This window comes from Mustelus asterias, chromosome 7 (assembly GCF_964213995.1).
Source record: "Mustelus asterias chromosome 7, sMusAst1.hap1.1, whole genome shotgun sequence".
Taxonomy (NCBI): domain Eukaryota; kingdom Metazoa; phylum Chordata; class Chondrichthyes; order Carcharhiniformes; family Triakidae; genus Mustelus; species Mustelus asterias.
This window is the reverse complement of record NC_135807.1, coordinates 55466480-55484524: the sequence shown is the minus strand read 5'-3', so window position 1 is coordinate 55484524 and position 18045 is coordinate 55466480. Positions and strand designations below refer to the sequence as shown.

The 18045-nt window shown below is 44.2% G+C and overlaps 1 protein-coding gene across 1 annotated transcript in view; it reads right to left on the bottom strand.

Annotated features, from left to right (window-relative positions):
* Positions 1 to 16603, bottom strand: part of colec12 (collectin sub-family member 12) — a 191252-nt gene extending 174649 nt beyond the window's left edge. Inside the window, exons 1-2 of the mRNA XM_078216080.1 lie at positions 16029 to 16603; positions 8454 to 8504 (exon numbers count right to left, since the gene is read on the bottom strand). Of these exons, the coding sequence (XP_078072206.1) occupies positions 8454 to 8504; positions 16029 to 16056 (79 nt within the window). The 5' untranslated portion in view covers positions 16057 to 16603. The remainder of the gene's footprint in view (positions 1 to 8453; positions 8505 to 16028) is intronic.
* Positions 16604 to 18045: the final 1442 nt, after the last annotated feature.

Genomic DNA, 18045 nt, shown 5'->3' with positions numbered 1-18045 from the left:
ATAAATCAAATAAAAAACATCAATTTACGGGACACAACTCCCGTTCCTCAACCACACTGAGTAGAACCAACGTTGCTCCAAAAGGGTTACCTTTGCCTAGATGGCCTACAGCGGAGAGTCACCTACCTGCTAAGGCCTTTTCGACTCTCCAGGCTTTTCCCGAGTTCTCAACCACAGCACTTTTACTGCTTGAAACCTCTTTCTTTGCTCCTCTCCCCAGTGGTTCCTTCCCTGGTTCTAACACTTTCTCTGGGACCTCTCCCTGTCCCGGGACTCCTCTGTGTTATGGTGCCCACTCCTGGGTCCTGTGAACAGGTTTTCACACCACTATCTTCCCCCACACAGGTACAGTGGAGCACTCACCCCTGTCAGAAGATCGCTAAAACGTTAGACTGCCATTGCGCAGCCTGTACCTGATATGTATGGAAACTCTCAGGACCTGCTGGGACTTGTAGTTCACTGCCTTTGCTCAGGAATCAGGGATTCCTAACAAGTGAACTTGCTGCAGAACTCACAGTCAATGTGTAAACTGTGCATTGATGCTCACAGTGCAGCAATAGGAATCCTAGGTGACAAGATGCAGGAATTAGTGAGAAATGGCTTTAATTAGTGGCAAGACTGCAGACCGATACAGGAACATAGGAACACAGAAGCAGGAGTGGCCATTCAGCCTGTTGAGTCTGGTCCACTATTCAATCAGATCAATGCCACTTTTCTGCACTATCCCCAAATCCCTTGAGGTCATTAGTATCCAGAAATCTATTGACTATTATCTTGACAGGGGTCGAGAATTCCAAAGCTTCACCACCCGAGTAAAGCAATTTCTCTTCATCTCAGTCTTATGTGATCTCCCCCTTATTTGGAGATTGTATCCCCTGGTTCTACTCACTAGCCAGGGGCTACATCTTATCTATGTCTACCCTGTCACGCCCTGTAGGTATATTGTAAGTTTCAATGAGATCACCTCTGATGCTTTGAAGCGCTAGAGCAGGGGTTTGCAAACTCGATTTTGCGGGAATCCTCCAGGGGACCTGCGGTAGGTCTGGCCATTTTAAATTTAAAAAAAGCTTTCCTTGCAGCTTGACCAATCAAAGGTGGTAGTTTCACTTTGTTGGATACTGATAGGTGCACAGGTCAGTCTTTTAGCAGCCAATGAACTGAGAAGGCAGCCTCTGATTGGACGAGCTGGAAATGCTTTAATTTAAACTCAGGTGACTTAGAGGTCAAAGCCACGGGAGGAGAGAGAGGTGAGGGGAAACTAAAGAGGCTGGGCTGTGGGGAGAGGATCCAAGAGGGGCCAATGCCACCGGGCCCCGAGAGAGGGGCATGTCCGTGAAAGAGGGGCAGATGGTGAAATTTGAATTCCGTAAGAATCTGGAATTAAAAGTCTAATGATGACCATGAAACCATTACCGATTGTCGTAAAAACCCATCCGGTTCGCTAATGTCATTTAGAGAAGAAAATCTGATGTCCTTACCTAGGCCTACATGTGACTCCAGATCCACAGCAATGTGATTGACTCTTAAAATGCCCTCTGAAGTGGTTCAAGGGTAATTAGGGATGGGCAATAAATGTTGGCCCAACCAGTGATGCCCATATCGCATGAATTAATTAAAAAAATGAACAATGCCTTTTGCCTGGCTGGGTGCAGTTGTAGCAACACACTGGGACCTCGGCACTGTACTGGATACAAATTTGATTCACACTCTATCACTGGTGCACTGTGACTTCAGTTTACATTATCTATTGAGTAGCAACTCACCAAGTTTACTTCAGCACGGTGGTACAGTGGTTAGCACTGTTGCCTCACAACGCCAGGGACCCGGGTTCGATTCCCGACTTAGGTCACTGTTTGTGTGGAGTCTGCGTGTTCTCCCCATGTCTGTGTGGGTTTCCTCCGGGTATTCCCGTTTCCTCCCATGGTCCAAAAGACGTGCATTGGCCATGCTAAATTCTCCTTCAGTGTACCCAAACAGACTCAACAGGCTCCAGTGTGGCGACTAGGGGATTTTCACAGTAACTTCATTGCAGTGTTAATGTAAGCCTACTTGTGACATGAATAACTAAACTTTAAACAATTGCAGTCCCATGAACTTTGAAGCTAGAAAGACCAAGAGTAACAACTTTTTTTGGAACATCATTATCCGAAAGCGCCCCTCAAAGTTACATACCATCCTGACTTGGACCACTATTTCTTACATACCACTGTTACTTCATTGTAACTAGGTTAGAATATTAAAACTCCCTAACTTTATCACGACAAGGACTGCAGCAGTTCAAGGAAAAGGCCACCTCTGCAATGCACTCAAATAATTAGTTCATTTTACCCTTTCACTTTATGGCACTGATTTTGAACATGAAATGAGTCTTTGCACATAAAAATACCTTTACACACATCAGAGTTCGGTACAAGCAATCTGCTGAAAGCACAATTATAACATTACATTGCCCATGTCTGTTTTGTAAACACCAAGGTTTATTAGCAAATGACTATGTTGATGAATACCAGTAGAGTGAAGAGCAACATAGGCCAAGTTAATGTGGTATCACCAGAACGATGTAATTCAGCAAGTCAAAGATCAGCTGCCGCTGTTCTCATGCCACTAGTTGTGTTTATTTTTTCAAATGGCAGATGTTGTTGCCATTTTTTGTTCTCCTTTGGCCATGGTTCCTGCAGATCCTTGGTGATCCATCTATTAATGATTACAATGTACATCATGTACTGCACTATTGCTACTTGATCATCTTTTCAGAGATGTAAAAGACGGCTGCAAAAGCAAGCCAAAGGCATTCTTGCTCAACACTTCTTCCCTGAAATGTTTACATTTGTACCATTCATCTTGGCATGCTTGAACAATCTTCCAAAATAACAACCAAAACCACGCAAAAAGATCCACTTAAGAGTCATTAGCATTTTAATGTTAACTCCTGACATATGAATACAAAGCAGGAGTAAGCCACTTAGACCATTCAACCTGTTCTGCTGTCTAATAAGATCATGGCTGATCTGATAACTTCTTATCTTCATCCTGCCTACCCCTGATAGCCTAACACTGCTTTGCTTATCAAGAATCTATCCACCACTGCCTTAAAAATATTCAAAGACTCTGCTTCCACAACCTTTTCAGGAAAAGAGTTCCAAAACTCACAAACCTCTGAGAAAATTTTTTGCCTCGTCTCCATTTTAAATGGGCAATTCCTTATTTTTAAACAGTGACACCTCGTTCTAGATTCTTCCACGAGAGGAAACCTCCTCTCCACACCCACCCTGTCAAGTCCCCTTTAATTTTAAACTTATTAGAAAACTGTCTTTGGTCTGTCCTTAAAAGTTTCAGCAAGCAAGGAGTTAAAACATGCCTATACCAGGAATGTTGAAAGTGAAAATCTATCGCGTGGCTTATTTTACTAACCCTACCCTATGAAAATTTGCAAGAGGTACTTCCAATGGTAGGGAATTTTAAGCAAGCTTATACTATTGGAATAGTGAGAAATAGGCTGCTTTTAAATCTTCATTGTGTCACTGGGCTGAATTTTCCCACTGTCTTTGGAACTCTGACGTTGGGACAAAATGGTGATCCCAAGCTGTGCTTGCCAGCAGCGGGAGCAGCATGGGATATTCCAGCAGGCAGCCTCCTAACTGGCTACCTCCAAACTTGCTGTCGATATGGAAGGTGGGTGGGCTCCTGTTGCTGCTTGACCAATCATAGCTCTGAATCCTCAGCAGCCCCATTGGGAGGTGGGTCAGAGGCCATGACGGCACTTCAACATCCTTGTCCTGTCCCCTCTTTGCATTGTTATGATTTCAGTCAAATCAACAACTTTAAGAAATCTAAAACCCTGGTTATTTGCTGAAAAAAAATGAAGCTACACAATTCCACAGTTTAAATAGCAGAATTTTTACTATACAAGAGTCAAACAAAGCCAGTCAATGTACTATCTTAGACAGAGGTGAAAGCAAGCGGGTAGTCTGGCATCCTGCTAAAAGAGTGGCTGAGGAAATGGGAATGCAGAGACCCGGGGAGGAAGAATCACAGTGCTGGAGAGATTTAATCTTCCAGCTGCGTTAAGAATAGAGTGGTTAGCACGTCGAATAGTGCTTTTAATTGTGGGTGTGATACTTTCTTGTCTTTCCTGTATCAACATTTCATGTCTTTTAAACATAATGGGGGTGATTCTCCCAGCTAGTGCAGTGTAGCAGGCCAGGAGACATCAGTGGAGGCTGTTTCACTGGCTTTGCGCTGGGCGCCCTGGCTTCTCCGCATCTTGCAGCTGAAGATTTCCAGAATAATCAACTCTGTGCCAGAAATCGGTGCAGAGCTTATTACCATTTGGAAATCACTATTTGAGACCGAGGTCTCGGGGCCCGCTAGCATCTCCTTCCCCGCCAGGAGTGGTTCACTCCAGCGGGGTTTACAACTCCCCACTAAGGGGGGAGCATGCGGCCGATCCCGCTGGAGTGAAGCGCGGCCATGGAGGCCCCCCAGGAGGTCGGGGGCAAGGGGGGGTGCCCCCTGGGCAGTGCCAGCCTGACCCCCTGGGACTGCCTAAGAGGCAAATTGGCATTGTCCAAGGGGCAGCTTGACACTGCAACCAGACGTCAGGCAGTGCCAAGGGGGAGGGGTCAGAGGGCAGCAATCAATCAGTGAGGATGGGGGGTGGCCCGCTGCCACTCTGCTGTGGGATCGCAGGCACTGGGCGGGAGGATGGCAATCGGGGCTTACCCGGGGAGGTCCGGGAAGCCAGCGATCGGGCGCTGGTAATGCGGCGCCACTCTGCACACGCCAATCTCTGTGCTGACAGATCGGCACATGCGCAGTGGCCCGCTCAGCGCTATGTTGCCGGCCTCTCGGGCGGGAATAGGCCCCACCCTCAGATTGTCAGATGCAGAGTGTTGGAGTGTTGGAGATTCAATTGGAAAATTACACTAACAAAAATTGGCAGGAGTTACTTCCATTTTCTAATTGGGGACTTAGAATTTTTTTGGGAGAACCCCAGCCCATGGCCATAATTAAAACAGATCAGTTAACTAATCCTGTGTAAGATTAGTTCAAGCAGAATGTGATGGATTTTTTTATTCTTTCCATGCTACTTGTTATAGATGGAATTTGAAATACAGCACGTTTCTTTGGCGTGCTTTCATCTTGCCGTTTGAAATTTGAACAAGCATTGAACGCACTCATTACAGCTTATTGTGATGATTTGACAACTTCCACCACCAACAGAGAGTTCAAAGGTTGACCAATTGTTGTGTTAATAGGATTGATATCTTCGAATGTGCAGTGCCACCTTTTAATCCGAATATTCCCAACACAGCGAGGAATTGTGAGCATTTCTCTCTGGCCTTTTCTGATAGTGATAGCTTGTTGTGAACCACCTTGGTTGTCAAAGGTTCAGGGAGTGAGCCCATGCTGTAATTTGAGAGTTATTGCCTGCATCCACCTGTCCAGTCACGATGCCATCACGGTGCAACGTTTCTATTTTGTTCAAACACCCCTGGGGGCAATGGATTGATAATCAAAGCACTTTGAACACCAAAGCCACAAGTTCAACTAAAAAAAAGCAATCACTGGCCAAAGAAATGACTCTGCACGCATTAAATTATAAATAACCAAATTTGGGATTCCTTATATCGTAATTAGACTTGTCATTCACTTAAGGATCTCTAGACGGGCAATCTGAGAGGCTGATCAGAGAATAAGCCATAGTGTAATTTAGATACTTTTGTATAATTGTGTCATGAAAGTTTAGCTTTCGTAATGAAAAGCTAAGAATAAAATCCTCCTGCTGGAGCTGAAATATGCTGCGTTGGAAATGTTTCCTTTGCAGCACAGAAACTACCTTTGAACATATTTCCCCTATTCTCGAGTATTGGTAGTCGCTTTAAGTATCAAAGTCAGGCAAAGGAATCCATGGGGTGTCTAGGAGTGGAGGTGGGAAAGGTAGTTGTGATATGACCGTACTGGTAAGAAACTTAAGTTGCTGTCACCCCTGATCTTTGATAACCATCTAGGGATCAACATAATTTACAAACAAATTAACAGGCGAACTGCGATCAATTATAAACTATATATTTAACATTAAATTGCAAATACAACTAAGACAGATCATACAAATTGGAACGAGAGTCCATTTCAGCCAGAAGGGCCCTTCAAAACTCGTTATTGAGAATTTCAGGTCCTCTTCTTCCAGGATTTAGCCCAATCCCTAGCCAACAGCAACGTAAAACAAGCCTGCCTCTGTCAGGGGTAACCAATCCAGATCCCTACTTGCTACTGGGAAACGTGTCAGCCATGGGAATATGTTAGTGAGCCATCGCAACGTGGCATCCCACTATTTTTACATCCTCCCTGCGGCCTACAATCCCACGGCCAGGAATACTCATTATGTCAAACTTAGTATCAGCCTCTGCATTAATGCACAGTTTGGTTGTTATATTATTACCATAGGTTTAATTACTATTGAAAAAGAAGAAGTTTGTAGTAGTATTCAAAACAGCACTTAGCACCAGTCTTTTTATGTTGTCCCTTGTGTATAAACACAGGGCAAGAGACTTTTCCAAAAAAATCAATGCCTTTTTAAAGAACATGTTTCCAGAGTGCTACGATCCCCATGAGGGGGGGGGGGGGGGGGGGGGGGAGGAGCGGGGGGAGGGCGTGAACACCAAATTTACTGAATGACCCTCAAATGAAGAAATTTTCAATAACATTCCACTTCTTGGAGCTTTTACTTTAACATTAATCTGAATCAATGCAAATTAAACATGAATTAATAGGCAAATGAAACTTCAGATAAAAAGGTCGATTTCCTTTAAATAGCCGATACAACAAAGATACATCGCACACAACCGCCAGAACCTGCATCACTCCCCATTGATGTGTTACCACAATAGTTCCAAAGTTGTCTAACTCAGCCTCTGGTATATAGAACCTCTCACCTTTCCACTCAATCAATGCTGCCCTCGTGTTGCATTCACCAGAAGCTATATTCAATTCAAGGACCCCAAAAGATGGTCATCACCCAAACGGTACATTCCTGCAGAACCTCCATAGCTCGATTCCATTCAGGCTTGATGGCTCAGATTCTGTGGATTCCTTTATCCCATCCCTTTAATAACTGGTGTTAAATGGTCTGATTGGCTCTGGCCAAAACTCAGCAGCAGTAAAATGTTCAATTCACAATCTCTACTCTAACTCTTCCTTTAGCTTTCTGTCCTGTTTAACTGTATTACACGCATACAGCTCCTGGTAAATGTGCCTTCTCTGTTCTCCTCTCTTCTGCAGCCCTCCTTTACATCTGGTCATACAGCTTTTGCTCTAAACTGCCTTCCTGTTGGTACTTCTTCCAGGTCAAGTTTTGCTCGGTCAGATGGACCAGTGTTTCTTATTAGCCAAGAAAATTACAATTAACTCCTTTACAATTGGTGTAAACTCTCAAAAATAAATTTCAAACATTCTTAAAAACAATTACAGATTCCACAAGACATTTTTCTTACTGTATTGTTTCTATCACAAAGGTTATCACAACAAAACGAATTGAATAATAAAAGTAGAAACTTGACTCTAAGAACAACCATCCACTGCTGTGAGATATATTGAGTTCTGAAATATATTTTGACAGAAAGACTCATCCTTCTAATGTTGCTTATAAATAAAACCTTTCTATAAATTTGACTTGAAGAGATTCATAGATTTGGATCTCAGAATCGGTCTCAAAGGTGTTGGTCTGTGGTGCTCCTTAAATCACATGTTACACTATTTCCGCCTTCTCCAGATACATCTGATTTAATACTCAGGAAATTGCACTGGACGTATTCCAGTAAAAAGTTCTGTACTCACCTTGAAAAATCTGTTGCTCCTGACAAATTCAATAGGCAGAATTTTCTGATTTTTGTTTGTGTCAAAAAAGGACATCCCATGAAATCCTTCCCCATTGCCATGGAAACCACCCACTATGGAACTCATGGCCTTTCCCACATGAAATCCCGGGCACCTACCCCATGGAGCCCCACGACCCCCCTGTCATGACTCCCTGGCACTGCTCCGGCACTGAGAGGGCAGTATCAGAGTACTACCTGGACATGACCTGTTCCCCCCCAGGGACTGTTCTCACCTGTGTGTCTCCAGCAGGTCGTGATTCACATTGATGTGAGGGAATGCTGACATTAATGGATAACTTAATGTGGGGGGCAAATCAGGCGTAACTGCCTGACATGCATATTCAAGTAAACATAAATGGGGATCCCGACTTTTAAAAGGGGACAATGGAGCGGGGAAATTCCTCTCGCATAAAAATTGTTTTAAGCCTTTCGCTCAATTCTCTGCCCTTTCGGTCATTCCAACTCCCCCGAAAATGGGGTGGGGGGGTGGAATCCCTCCTAATATTGCTTTACAGATACTATGGGACCTTTCACAAGTGATTAGTTTTGAAAACCTTGTTGCTAATTGGTACTCACCAAACCTCTTGTAACCCATTGAATGCACTTCCTCTTCTTCACTGTAGTCGTCTGTTAGAACAAATAGTTCAATCAGTGCAACAAACCAGAGCATGATATTAATAAATGGAAAAAGCAAAACTAGACACCCACATTCTGGATCACACTATTGGTGGGAATAATCAACTGCTCCAATTTCTGTATATCATTTATGATCCTAACCCACATTCCCTTGCATCTCAAATGAATGGATGTTGACTTTCTAATTGCAATGTATTTGACGTATAATCTCCAGTCTTCTATTATTTGCCCATTGTTATGACTTAGGACTGAATTCCCACATCTCACCTGCAGCAGGTTTGGTGGTGGGTAGGAAAGGAGAATCTAGTGGGAATGAAAAATTCAGAACCCCATCAATGTGAATCACATTGCAAATCTTCCAATGGTGGGCCAGTCTACACGCTGGCAGGTGGCCTGAATTCCATTTGCATCTCATGAGTGTTGAGGTCCCATTAGGCTCCCAATCTTTCGTCATGCCAGCAGGAAGTTACGCTGGTTTAAAAGCTGATTGCGAAAGAGTCGTGTGCATAAGATGGTCCTCTGTTTGCCACAGACTTTGAGGTGAGTGCAACAAAGTTCTTCTGCCTCAGCGCTGCGCTTCTCCTGATGCACTGTTCACCATTCTGCTGGGGCAGACTGGTTCTTGCCCTCCACCCCCATGCCGAACTGCTCTTCATGGACAGCACCATGCTGCTGGACCCAAAGACCCTCATGTGTCATCAAGTGGGAACTGTACAGCACCTGGGATTGGGGAGTAGAGTGTTTCCTTGCCCCTGATGCCACACAGCAGCATTTATCTGGACAGGACTGTGCTGTGGGACTCACGCAGCAAAAGGAATGAAGTGTGAGGTAAGGCCGAGGGATGGCAGGTGAAGTGAGGTGGCCTAACAAAGACAGGTGGAGCAATGTGGAAGGAGGGCTGTGAAAGGAATGGTGGTTGGGGGGGGGGGGGGGGTCAAGGGCTCACAATGTCAGGCAGAAGGGCCAGGAGGTGTGTGAAGACGACAAACAATGGAAGGCAGAGGGAAATCCGAAGTGGGGGAAGCTGGGCTCCAACACGACTACATGAAAAGCTCACAAGCAAGGAGAGTCAAAGGGATATCACATCTTGCACCAAGACTCCAGATGCAGTGGGTAGATATCCAAGTGGAACATGGGTGCCTCAGAGATCATGGGTATGAAGAAGCAAAATGGGGGCCATACCAGGTGGAACAGCAAGGCTGAAACAGGGTCAGCTTTCACTGGGTGCAAGCATATCTAAGGTGGAGGAAGGGAAATTGTTCAGCAAATGTGTAGCTTAGAAGCATTATAGTGAATTGAGAACCAATGACTAGAAATTTGGGATATTGAAAGAGCTCCATAAGTTACTTGGCCAAGAATTATTTTCTGACAACCTAAGTAGGGGATGTGGCTGCTGAGGGAAAGATGGAAATGATCAGTCTGAGAGAGGATAAGTTGTTTCTTGTTATAAAACTTAGAGTTTAGAACTATCATTAGCATTAGTGGACAAACATACTTGTTTGTTCGACATTTCTTTGCCAATTATCTTGTCGCTTGAGTGAACTTTAAACAGATCATCATTTTTGTTTAACTAATGGGCAGAGAAATGCCAAACAGCTGCATTAAGAGCTCACCGTCATCATCATCACGTGTGCTCGGCCTATAGGCAGGTCCTTGACTCATAGTACTTTTCCATGTCTCTCTATCTGTGCCAGTCTTTTCATTTGCTAATGACTTCTTTCAAATTTCAAGCCATTAGGTTCTGGTCCTCTAATATTCCGGATAGTCATTTCCAGGATTTGGGCTCAAAAGGACTGGTTGAAAATATAACAGGAAAGTCAACAAGTTGTAGTACCTGCCACAGGGCTTTAGGAGCTTCAATAAAAGATGCATCTTCTGAATCACTTTGACCTTTGTTTATAATCCTGTGACTATAGAAGCAGCATAAAATGTCCTTCTTTGAATCCCACAAGCGAAAATTTCTGGTTCAAAGCTCCAGTTAGGAGGTCCGAAATTAAAATACTTGCTCAGATAATTGGGGCTCAGTGTCTTTCATGAGTATGTTACGGCAAAGAAAAGAAGGCCCATCAATGGAACCACTATAAATGGACTGTGAGTCCATGCTGTGGTAAGGAGGATAGTGATAATGTGCTCACACGGTTTATGGATGTGCTGCTTAACTTGCAGTTGTGAGGAACTCCTGGTAACCGCTGTCCACATAGAGTGCTTTGAAACAAATACTTGTCAGTTGCTTAATGATCAGTGACTGTTCATTGAGAGGGCAAGTAGGCAGACTTTTTCCGGATTGAGGTGACTCCTAGATCACACATCTGATTATGTAACTTCTGAAGCATTTCCATCCTTCATAGTAGACTGATAAGTGATAGTATCTGAGCTATGAACATCCAAAACATTCAGGGATACCCTGACTAATGCAATCTGAAAGTGTAGACATTTCTTTGGTGTTGGGATTCTTATTCCTTGGTTCTACATAATCCTAATGATTACAAAATCCTCAGGATGGTCCTTAACAGGCAACGAGGAGAAGCTTACAAGTATCCTGCTCTGGTTTAGCAGCTCCCCAACTAAATTTGGTGATATCTAAACTTTATCCTTGCCAACTTGCACCAATGCCCTCTGGAATTATGTAAATTGGATGTGCTCCAAAGGATTTTATATAAACTAATTTTATGGGATGTGGACATCATTGGCCAGCATTAATTGCCCATCCCTACTTGGCCTTCAGAAGGTGATGGTGAGCTGCCTTCTTGAACCACCACAGTCTCTGAGGTACAAGTACACTCACAGTGCTGTTACGGAGGGAATTCCAGTATTTTGGCCCAACGACAGTGAAGGAATGGTGATATATTTCCAAGTCAGGATGGTGAGTTGAAGGGGACCCTTCAGGTGGTGGTGTTCATAAGCATCTGCTGCTCTTGTCCTTCTAAATTATAGTCGTCATGAGTTTGGAAGGTGCTGCCTAAGAAACCTTGGTTTGTGCAAACAAAAATCCCCACAGTCGGTATGCTTTTCTCAATAGTTTGAATTGGAAACTCAAACATGGTGATAGGTTTTTGCCAGTGCAGAGTAGGATGGGGGTCAGGGTGTTACTTTTTAATTTATTCTTTGATGGAATGTGGGTGTCGCTACCCAAGCCAGTATTTGTTACCCATCTTGAACTGCTGCAGTCCTTATGGCGTAGGTACAACCACAGTGCTGTTGGGAAGGAAATTCCAAGATTTGGACCCAGTGACATAAAAAAAAAGCGATGTATTTCCAAGTCAGGATGGTGTGTGATTTCGATAGGATTTGCAGGTGATGGTGTTTCAATGTATCTGCTGCCCTTCTACTTCTAGATCAGTGGTGGGCAGCCTGCAGCTCAGGGCCACATGTGGCCCATCTGGATTCGGAGTGTGGACCACAAGACATTTTGTTGACTGCTGCCCCATGTGCACAGTTTCCACATTCCACTGATTTCCATCCACATAGTTTTTTTTCCGACCAGTATGACTGAAGTAATATAATATGAAGCAAGGGCGAATGAAGTGAGATGCATGCTAATTGCATTGACTGTGAGAGCCGTATGCCCCCTCTGCATCCAAAGTGTAAATATTTCTTTTGATTTTACTATTTGAAGTTGATGATAGTTCATTAATATACAAAGTAAACATTTTCTACAAATTTGTTCTGAAATATTCAGTTTGTATTAAATGTATTTTGTCTTCTCCATGGGGTCATGGTTTGTGAACAAGCCTGATTTCGATCTTGCAGCCCACTGAGATGAAGGAGAGACACTCACATGGCTCCCTCACGAGCCTAGGTTGCCTATCACTGTTCTAGGTGGTAAAGGTTGCGAGTTTGGAAGGCGCTATCGGGCAGGCTTAACAAGTTGCTGCAGTGCATCTTGCATATGGTACACACTGCTGCCACTGTGCATCGATGGTGGAGGGAGAGAGTGTTTAAGATGGTGGATTGAGTGCCAATGCTGCTTTGTCCTGGATGGTGTTGGGTTTCTCAAGTATTGTTGGAGCTGCAAAAAAATGGAGAACACTCTATCACAAAGGACAAAGAACAATACAGCACAGGAACAGGCCCTTCGGCCCTCCAAGCCCACACTGCTCCCTGGTCCAAACTAGACCATTCTTTTGTATCCCTCCATTCCCACTCCGTTCATGTGGCTATCTAGATAAGTCTTAAACGTTCCCAGTGTGTCTGCCTCCACCACCTTGCCCTGCAGCGCATTCCAGGCCCCCACCACCCTCTGTGTAAAATACATCCTTCTGATATCTGTGTTAAACCTCCCCCGCCCCCCCCCACCTTGAACCTATGACCCCTTGTGAACGTCACCACCGACCTGGGAAAAAGCTTCCCATCGTTCACCCTATCTATGCCTTTCATAATTTTATACACCTCTATTAGGTCACCCCTCATCCTCCGTCTTTCCAGTGAGAACAACCCCAGTTTACCCAATCTCTCCTCATAACTAAGCCCTTCCATACCAGGCAACATCCTGGTAAACCTCCTCTGCACTCTCTCTAAAGCCTCCACGTCCTTCTGGTAGTGTGGCGACCAGAACTGGGTGCAGTATTCCAAATGCGGCTGAACCAATGTTCTATACAACTGCAACATCAGACCCCAACTTTTATACTCTATGCCCCGTCCTATAAAGGCAAGCATGCCATATGCCTTATTCACTACCTTCTCCACCTGTGACGTCACCTTCAAGGATCTGTGGACTTACACACCCAGGTCCCTCTGCGTATCTACATCCTTTATGGTTCTGCCATTTATCGTATAGCTCCCCCCTACGTTAGTTCTACCAAAATGCATCACTTCGCATTTATCTGGATTGAACTCCATCTGCCGTTTCTTTGCCCAAATTTCCAGCCTATCTATATCCTTCTGTAGCCTCTGACAATGTTCCTCACTATCTGCAAGTCCAGCCATTTTTGTGTCGTCCGCAAACTTACTGATCACCCCAGTTACACCTTCTTCCAGATCGTTTATATAAATCACAAACAGCAGAGGTCCCAATACAGAGCCCTGCGGAACACCACTAGTCACAGGCATCCAACCGGAAAAAGACCCTTCCACTGGCACCCTCTGTCTTCTGTGACCAAGCCAGTTCTCCACCCATCTAGCCACCTCCCCCTTTATCCCATGAGATCCAACCTTTTGCACCAACCTACCATGAGGGACTTTGTCAAACGCTTTACTAAAGTCCATATAGACGACATCCACGGCCCTTCCCTCATCAACCATTCTAGTCACTTCTTCAAATAAACTCCACCAGGTTAGTGAGGCAGGACCTCCCTCTCACAAAACCATGCTGACTATCGTTAATGAGTTTATTCCTTTCTAAATGCGCATACATCCTATCTCTATCACAGTCCTGACTTGGGCCTTGCAGATGGTGAACAGGCTTTGGAGATGAGTTACTCGCCACAGAATTCCCAGCCTCTGACCTGCCCTTGTAGCCAGTGTTTATGGCTGGTCCAGTTTAATTTCTGACCAATGGTAACTCCCAGGATGCTGATAGTGGGGGATTCAATGATGGTAATGTCATTGAGCGTCAAGGAGAGATATAATTAGATTTTGCCTGTTAGGAGATGGTCATTGCCTGACACTTGTAACAACCTGACTTGATTTCAAGGTCAGTTAAGAGTGCTTTGGAGGACCACCTCAAACCTGAGAATTTTGGCCACCTGTCATTTTCCTGTGTCCCTAAATGCTCACGACTTTGATTCTGAAGTGTGGATTAGAAGAACTTGTCCACAAGTCAGTTTCAGAAGCTGCACCAACTGAAAGATTTGGTTCCATCCCTAATGGTAACCTCTTCCCATTACACCAGAGATAGGTTTACCAAGAAGCTAACAGTCGGCACATTGAGGAGGTACAGTTAAGTCGAAGAAACAGAACAATGTTAATTTAGGGATTTTTTGGAATTTCAACTCGTTATCCACATTCCCGGTTTGGCTCACTGTCGGCACGGAGTCTGCAAGTTCTCCTTGTGTCTGCGTGGGTTTCCTTCGGTTGCTCCGGTTTTCTCCCACAGTCCAAAAGACATGCTGATTAGGTGCACTGGCCATGCTAAATTCTCCTTTAATGTACCTGAACAGGTGCCGGAGTGTGGTGACTAGGGGATTTTCACAGTAATGTCATTGGAGTGTTAATGTAAGCCTGACACTAATAAACTTTAAAACTTAAGAAATGACATTTTGAAACTCCTTAGTATGAAATAAATCCGACAATAGACTGTCTCCAGTTCCACTGGTCTTGTACTTCTGGATTTTTTTTTATTTCTAGCACTCGAAGTTAGCTCCTTAGTACATTCCTGCACCACAGGACCCCAACAGCAATTCAAATCGGCAAAATGTCAGGATGGGGGTGCTCCCCATACCGACCTCATCCCCGCCTTTGACGAAAAGTTCACTTATCACGCTGCCAATGTGGGTTCCTCCGTTTTTCGGTCAATCAGACCCAGATTTCGTTTTGCGAAAGTGACAAGGCAGTATAATTTATTGACCCTGTTGCGTGTGTTTACAGAGTGATGAAGCTGTCAACCGCGGCAGTCACAATCTTCCGAAAGAGAATGGCATGCTTCCAGTGAAACACTCGAGTCTGAACACTGCTGAGTTTGTGGATTAAGACAATACAGATCCTTAATAGAATTCTTGTAGGAACAAAACAATACGTTTGCTGAATAAGTAAGCTGGATGGGCAGGTAAGCGAATGAACCAAAATACAAGTGGGGAAGTTCACCAAGGAACCCGGACGATTTTCTATAGGGAATTTTGGAAGTGTATTTCTTCTAGAAGTTTTCCTTTGTAAAGTCTGGATACTACATTTACTGCAGAGAGATTTGGAAGCTACTATAAGCAGCCAAATAATTTTAACTCACTTCTAGGACCGCTGGCATATAATTACTACCAGATGTTTTTTTTAAAGGAACACATTAAAAGGCCATTGCAAAACCCGAGGTCAAAATGCCTACTTGCAGAATGCAGAGTAAACAACATGACTGGAGGGATGTGGAGATGTCAGATTGGGAGAAACGATCCATCATTATTCATTAGGACAACATTCCGGAACATTTATGAATAAGAATTTACGCAATCTGCTCTCCAGCACCACCCGCCCCCCCGCCCCCCCCGCCTCCCCTCAACACATAAAAAACAGCAGAGAGCAGCGCCGGAATCGCACACATCGCCAAGCAGTGGGGGATATTGGGGAAAGTTCACCACTGTATCAACTGGAAATAATTTATATGTTCAAAATGGAACTCCTTTTTGCCTGCTGTGTTACATAAACGAGGTGTTAATGCGGACAAAACTAATCAAGTAACGGGAGAAACCTAACATTTAGCGGTCTCGCATTTCAGGCTTTTACAAATATTTTTAAATGAACATCTGTAAAGTTACTGAACAAAGCACACAACGCATGTGCATCAAAATATGCCAGATTTCTCTCAGTAAATGGAGGAAGGAACAGGCTGTTTCTCAAGTATTGTCAATTTCACTCTAACTTTGAACCTACCTTTCATTCTGGTGGCGAAGAAGCTCATTAAGATAACCAGGAAGCAATCTGATCCTTCAAGAAAAACTCAAAAGCTATACAGGTTCTTTAATTTTTCTTTGTCGCTTTCATGGTGAGACTTTGCGCATCAATTTCCTACAATTGTGGACTCGTGTTCAGAGCTCCGATATAAACAGGTTTCTTGGAGTTTCCTGCTGAAGATTTTTTTAAAAGTCTATCAATGAAAAAAATATAAAGCTAAGTCTCGAATATCCGCTGGTCCCAGTGTGTACTGGAAGAGCTACCAAAGTTTGAGTTGAGAATGTCTCGCCAATCGATGCTGTCTCGCTCACTCGGCTTACAAGCTGCACTGAGCAACTTGTCTGGACCTTTGGAAGTTTTAAAGTAGAGGATTTCACTCACTGGCTGCACTCTGACCACAAAAATGCAAAACGTAAAAGGAAGTCCCCAGCCTGCCGGCTCTCTCTCTCTCCAGCACGTGTTTTCATCATCTGCCTGTTCTCCTTTGCGTTTGTTTACAGTGGGGATGAACGCAAATTTCGCTGGAGCCCCAGGTACTGCTCTGGGCGAATACCAACAGATGATATGTCCGCATCGTATTACACATTACGTGACTCGTAAGAAAAAACTGGAGCAGCGAAATCTGGTTTTGATTTGGCTTCAAAGTGCAAAACATCGTCTAACTCTCGCAGGCAGTATTTCCAGCACTTTTGCTAAACTATTTATCCTGTTAACTGTTGCGAAATCCTCCCAAGCACTGCCGAAACAAAACACAACACAATAAAGGGCTGATATGTTGACATTTACCGTTATTTTGTTGCTGTTTATGTTCGAGCCATTGTTGTCAATTTAGATTGGAGTTATGCCGTACTTTGTAGTGGAGAAGACAGATATGTTTTTAAATTGTCATTGTTGATCTATATAAAAACTGCTTCACCTTCGTGAACAATCAGTAACAATCAACCATCAATTTAAGACTGTCACTAGGAATGTGAGGAGATTGGTGGCAACACGTTTCTTGGTACGATTATCAAAGCACGGAATGTTTTGCCACAGGAAGCAGTGGAGGCAGGAACCAATGCATCTTCTGGGAAGGATTGATTAATAGTCGAGGCAGCGGTGGATGGAGGGAGGAGAGCAAACATTGGGAAGAGTTTTGGATTGCTTCAGTAATAAACAGGTCAACTGTGCAGCAGTATTCTATGATTTTATTAACTATTTCTAACACGTAAGGAAGACCGTCTTCTAGCCATCAGATGGTCCGTTTGCTTTTGACACTTTGCACCAATTGAAATCCGATTTAGTTAGGGGCTAAATCCCTTAATTCACTCCTCCCTAATTCAATAACCTCATTCAGACAGTCCTAACCCCAAAGCTTTCAGCCCATCTGACTCTGGACTCATGTACTGAGCAGCACCCCACCCCCAACTTCAGACCATTGGCTGTTGTGCCTTCAATCAACATGCCCCAACTCTGAAATCGATTTCTAAGCCCCACTGCACGATGGCACAGTGGTGAGCACTGCTACCTCACAGCGCCAGAGACCGGGGTTCAATTCCGGCCTTGGGTCCCTGTCTGTGTGGAGTTTGCACATTCTCCCTCTGTGTAGGTTACCTCTGGGTGCTCTGGTTTCCTCCCACTGTAAGAGTTTTAACAACACCAGGTTAAAGTCCAACAGGTTTATTGGTAGCAAGTACCATTAGCATTCAACCTCATTCCAACATCATTTGAACCTTCCACATCATTCCTCCCACTGTCCAGAGGTGTGCAGGTTAGGTTGATTGGCCATGCTAAATTGACCCTTAGTGTCAGGGGGATTAGCAGGGTAAATATGTGGGGTTGTGGGAATCGGGCCTGGGTGGATTGTGGTTGGTACAGACTTGATGGGCTGAATGGCCTCCTCCTGCACTGTAGAGATTCTACATGTCTCCCCAGCCTTCTCTCCTCTCAGACCCTCCTTAAAACACTCTTTGACCAGACTTTTGGCCACCTCTCCAAGTTTCTCCCTGATTCAGCA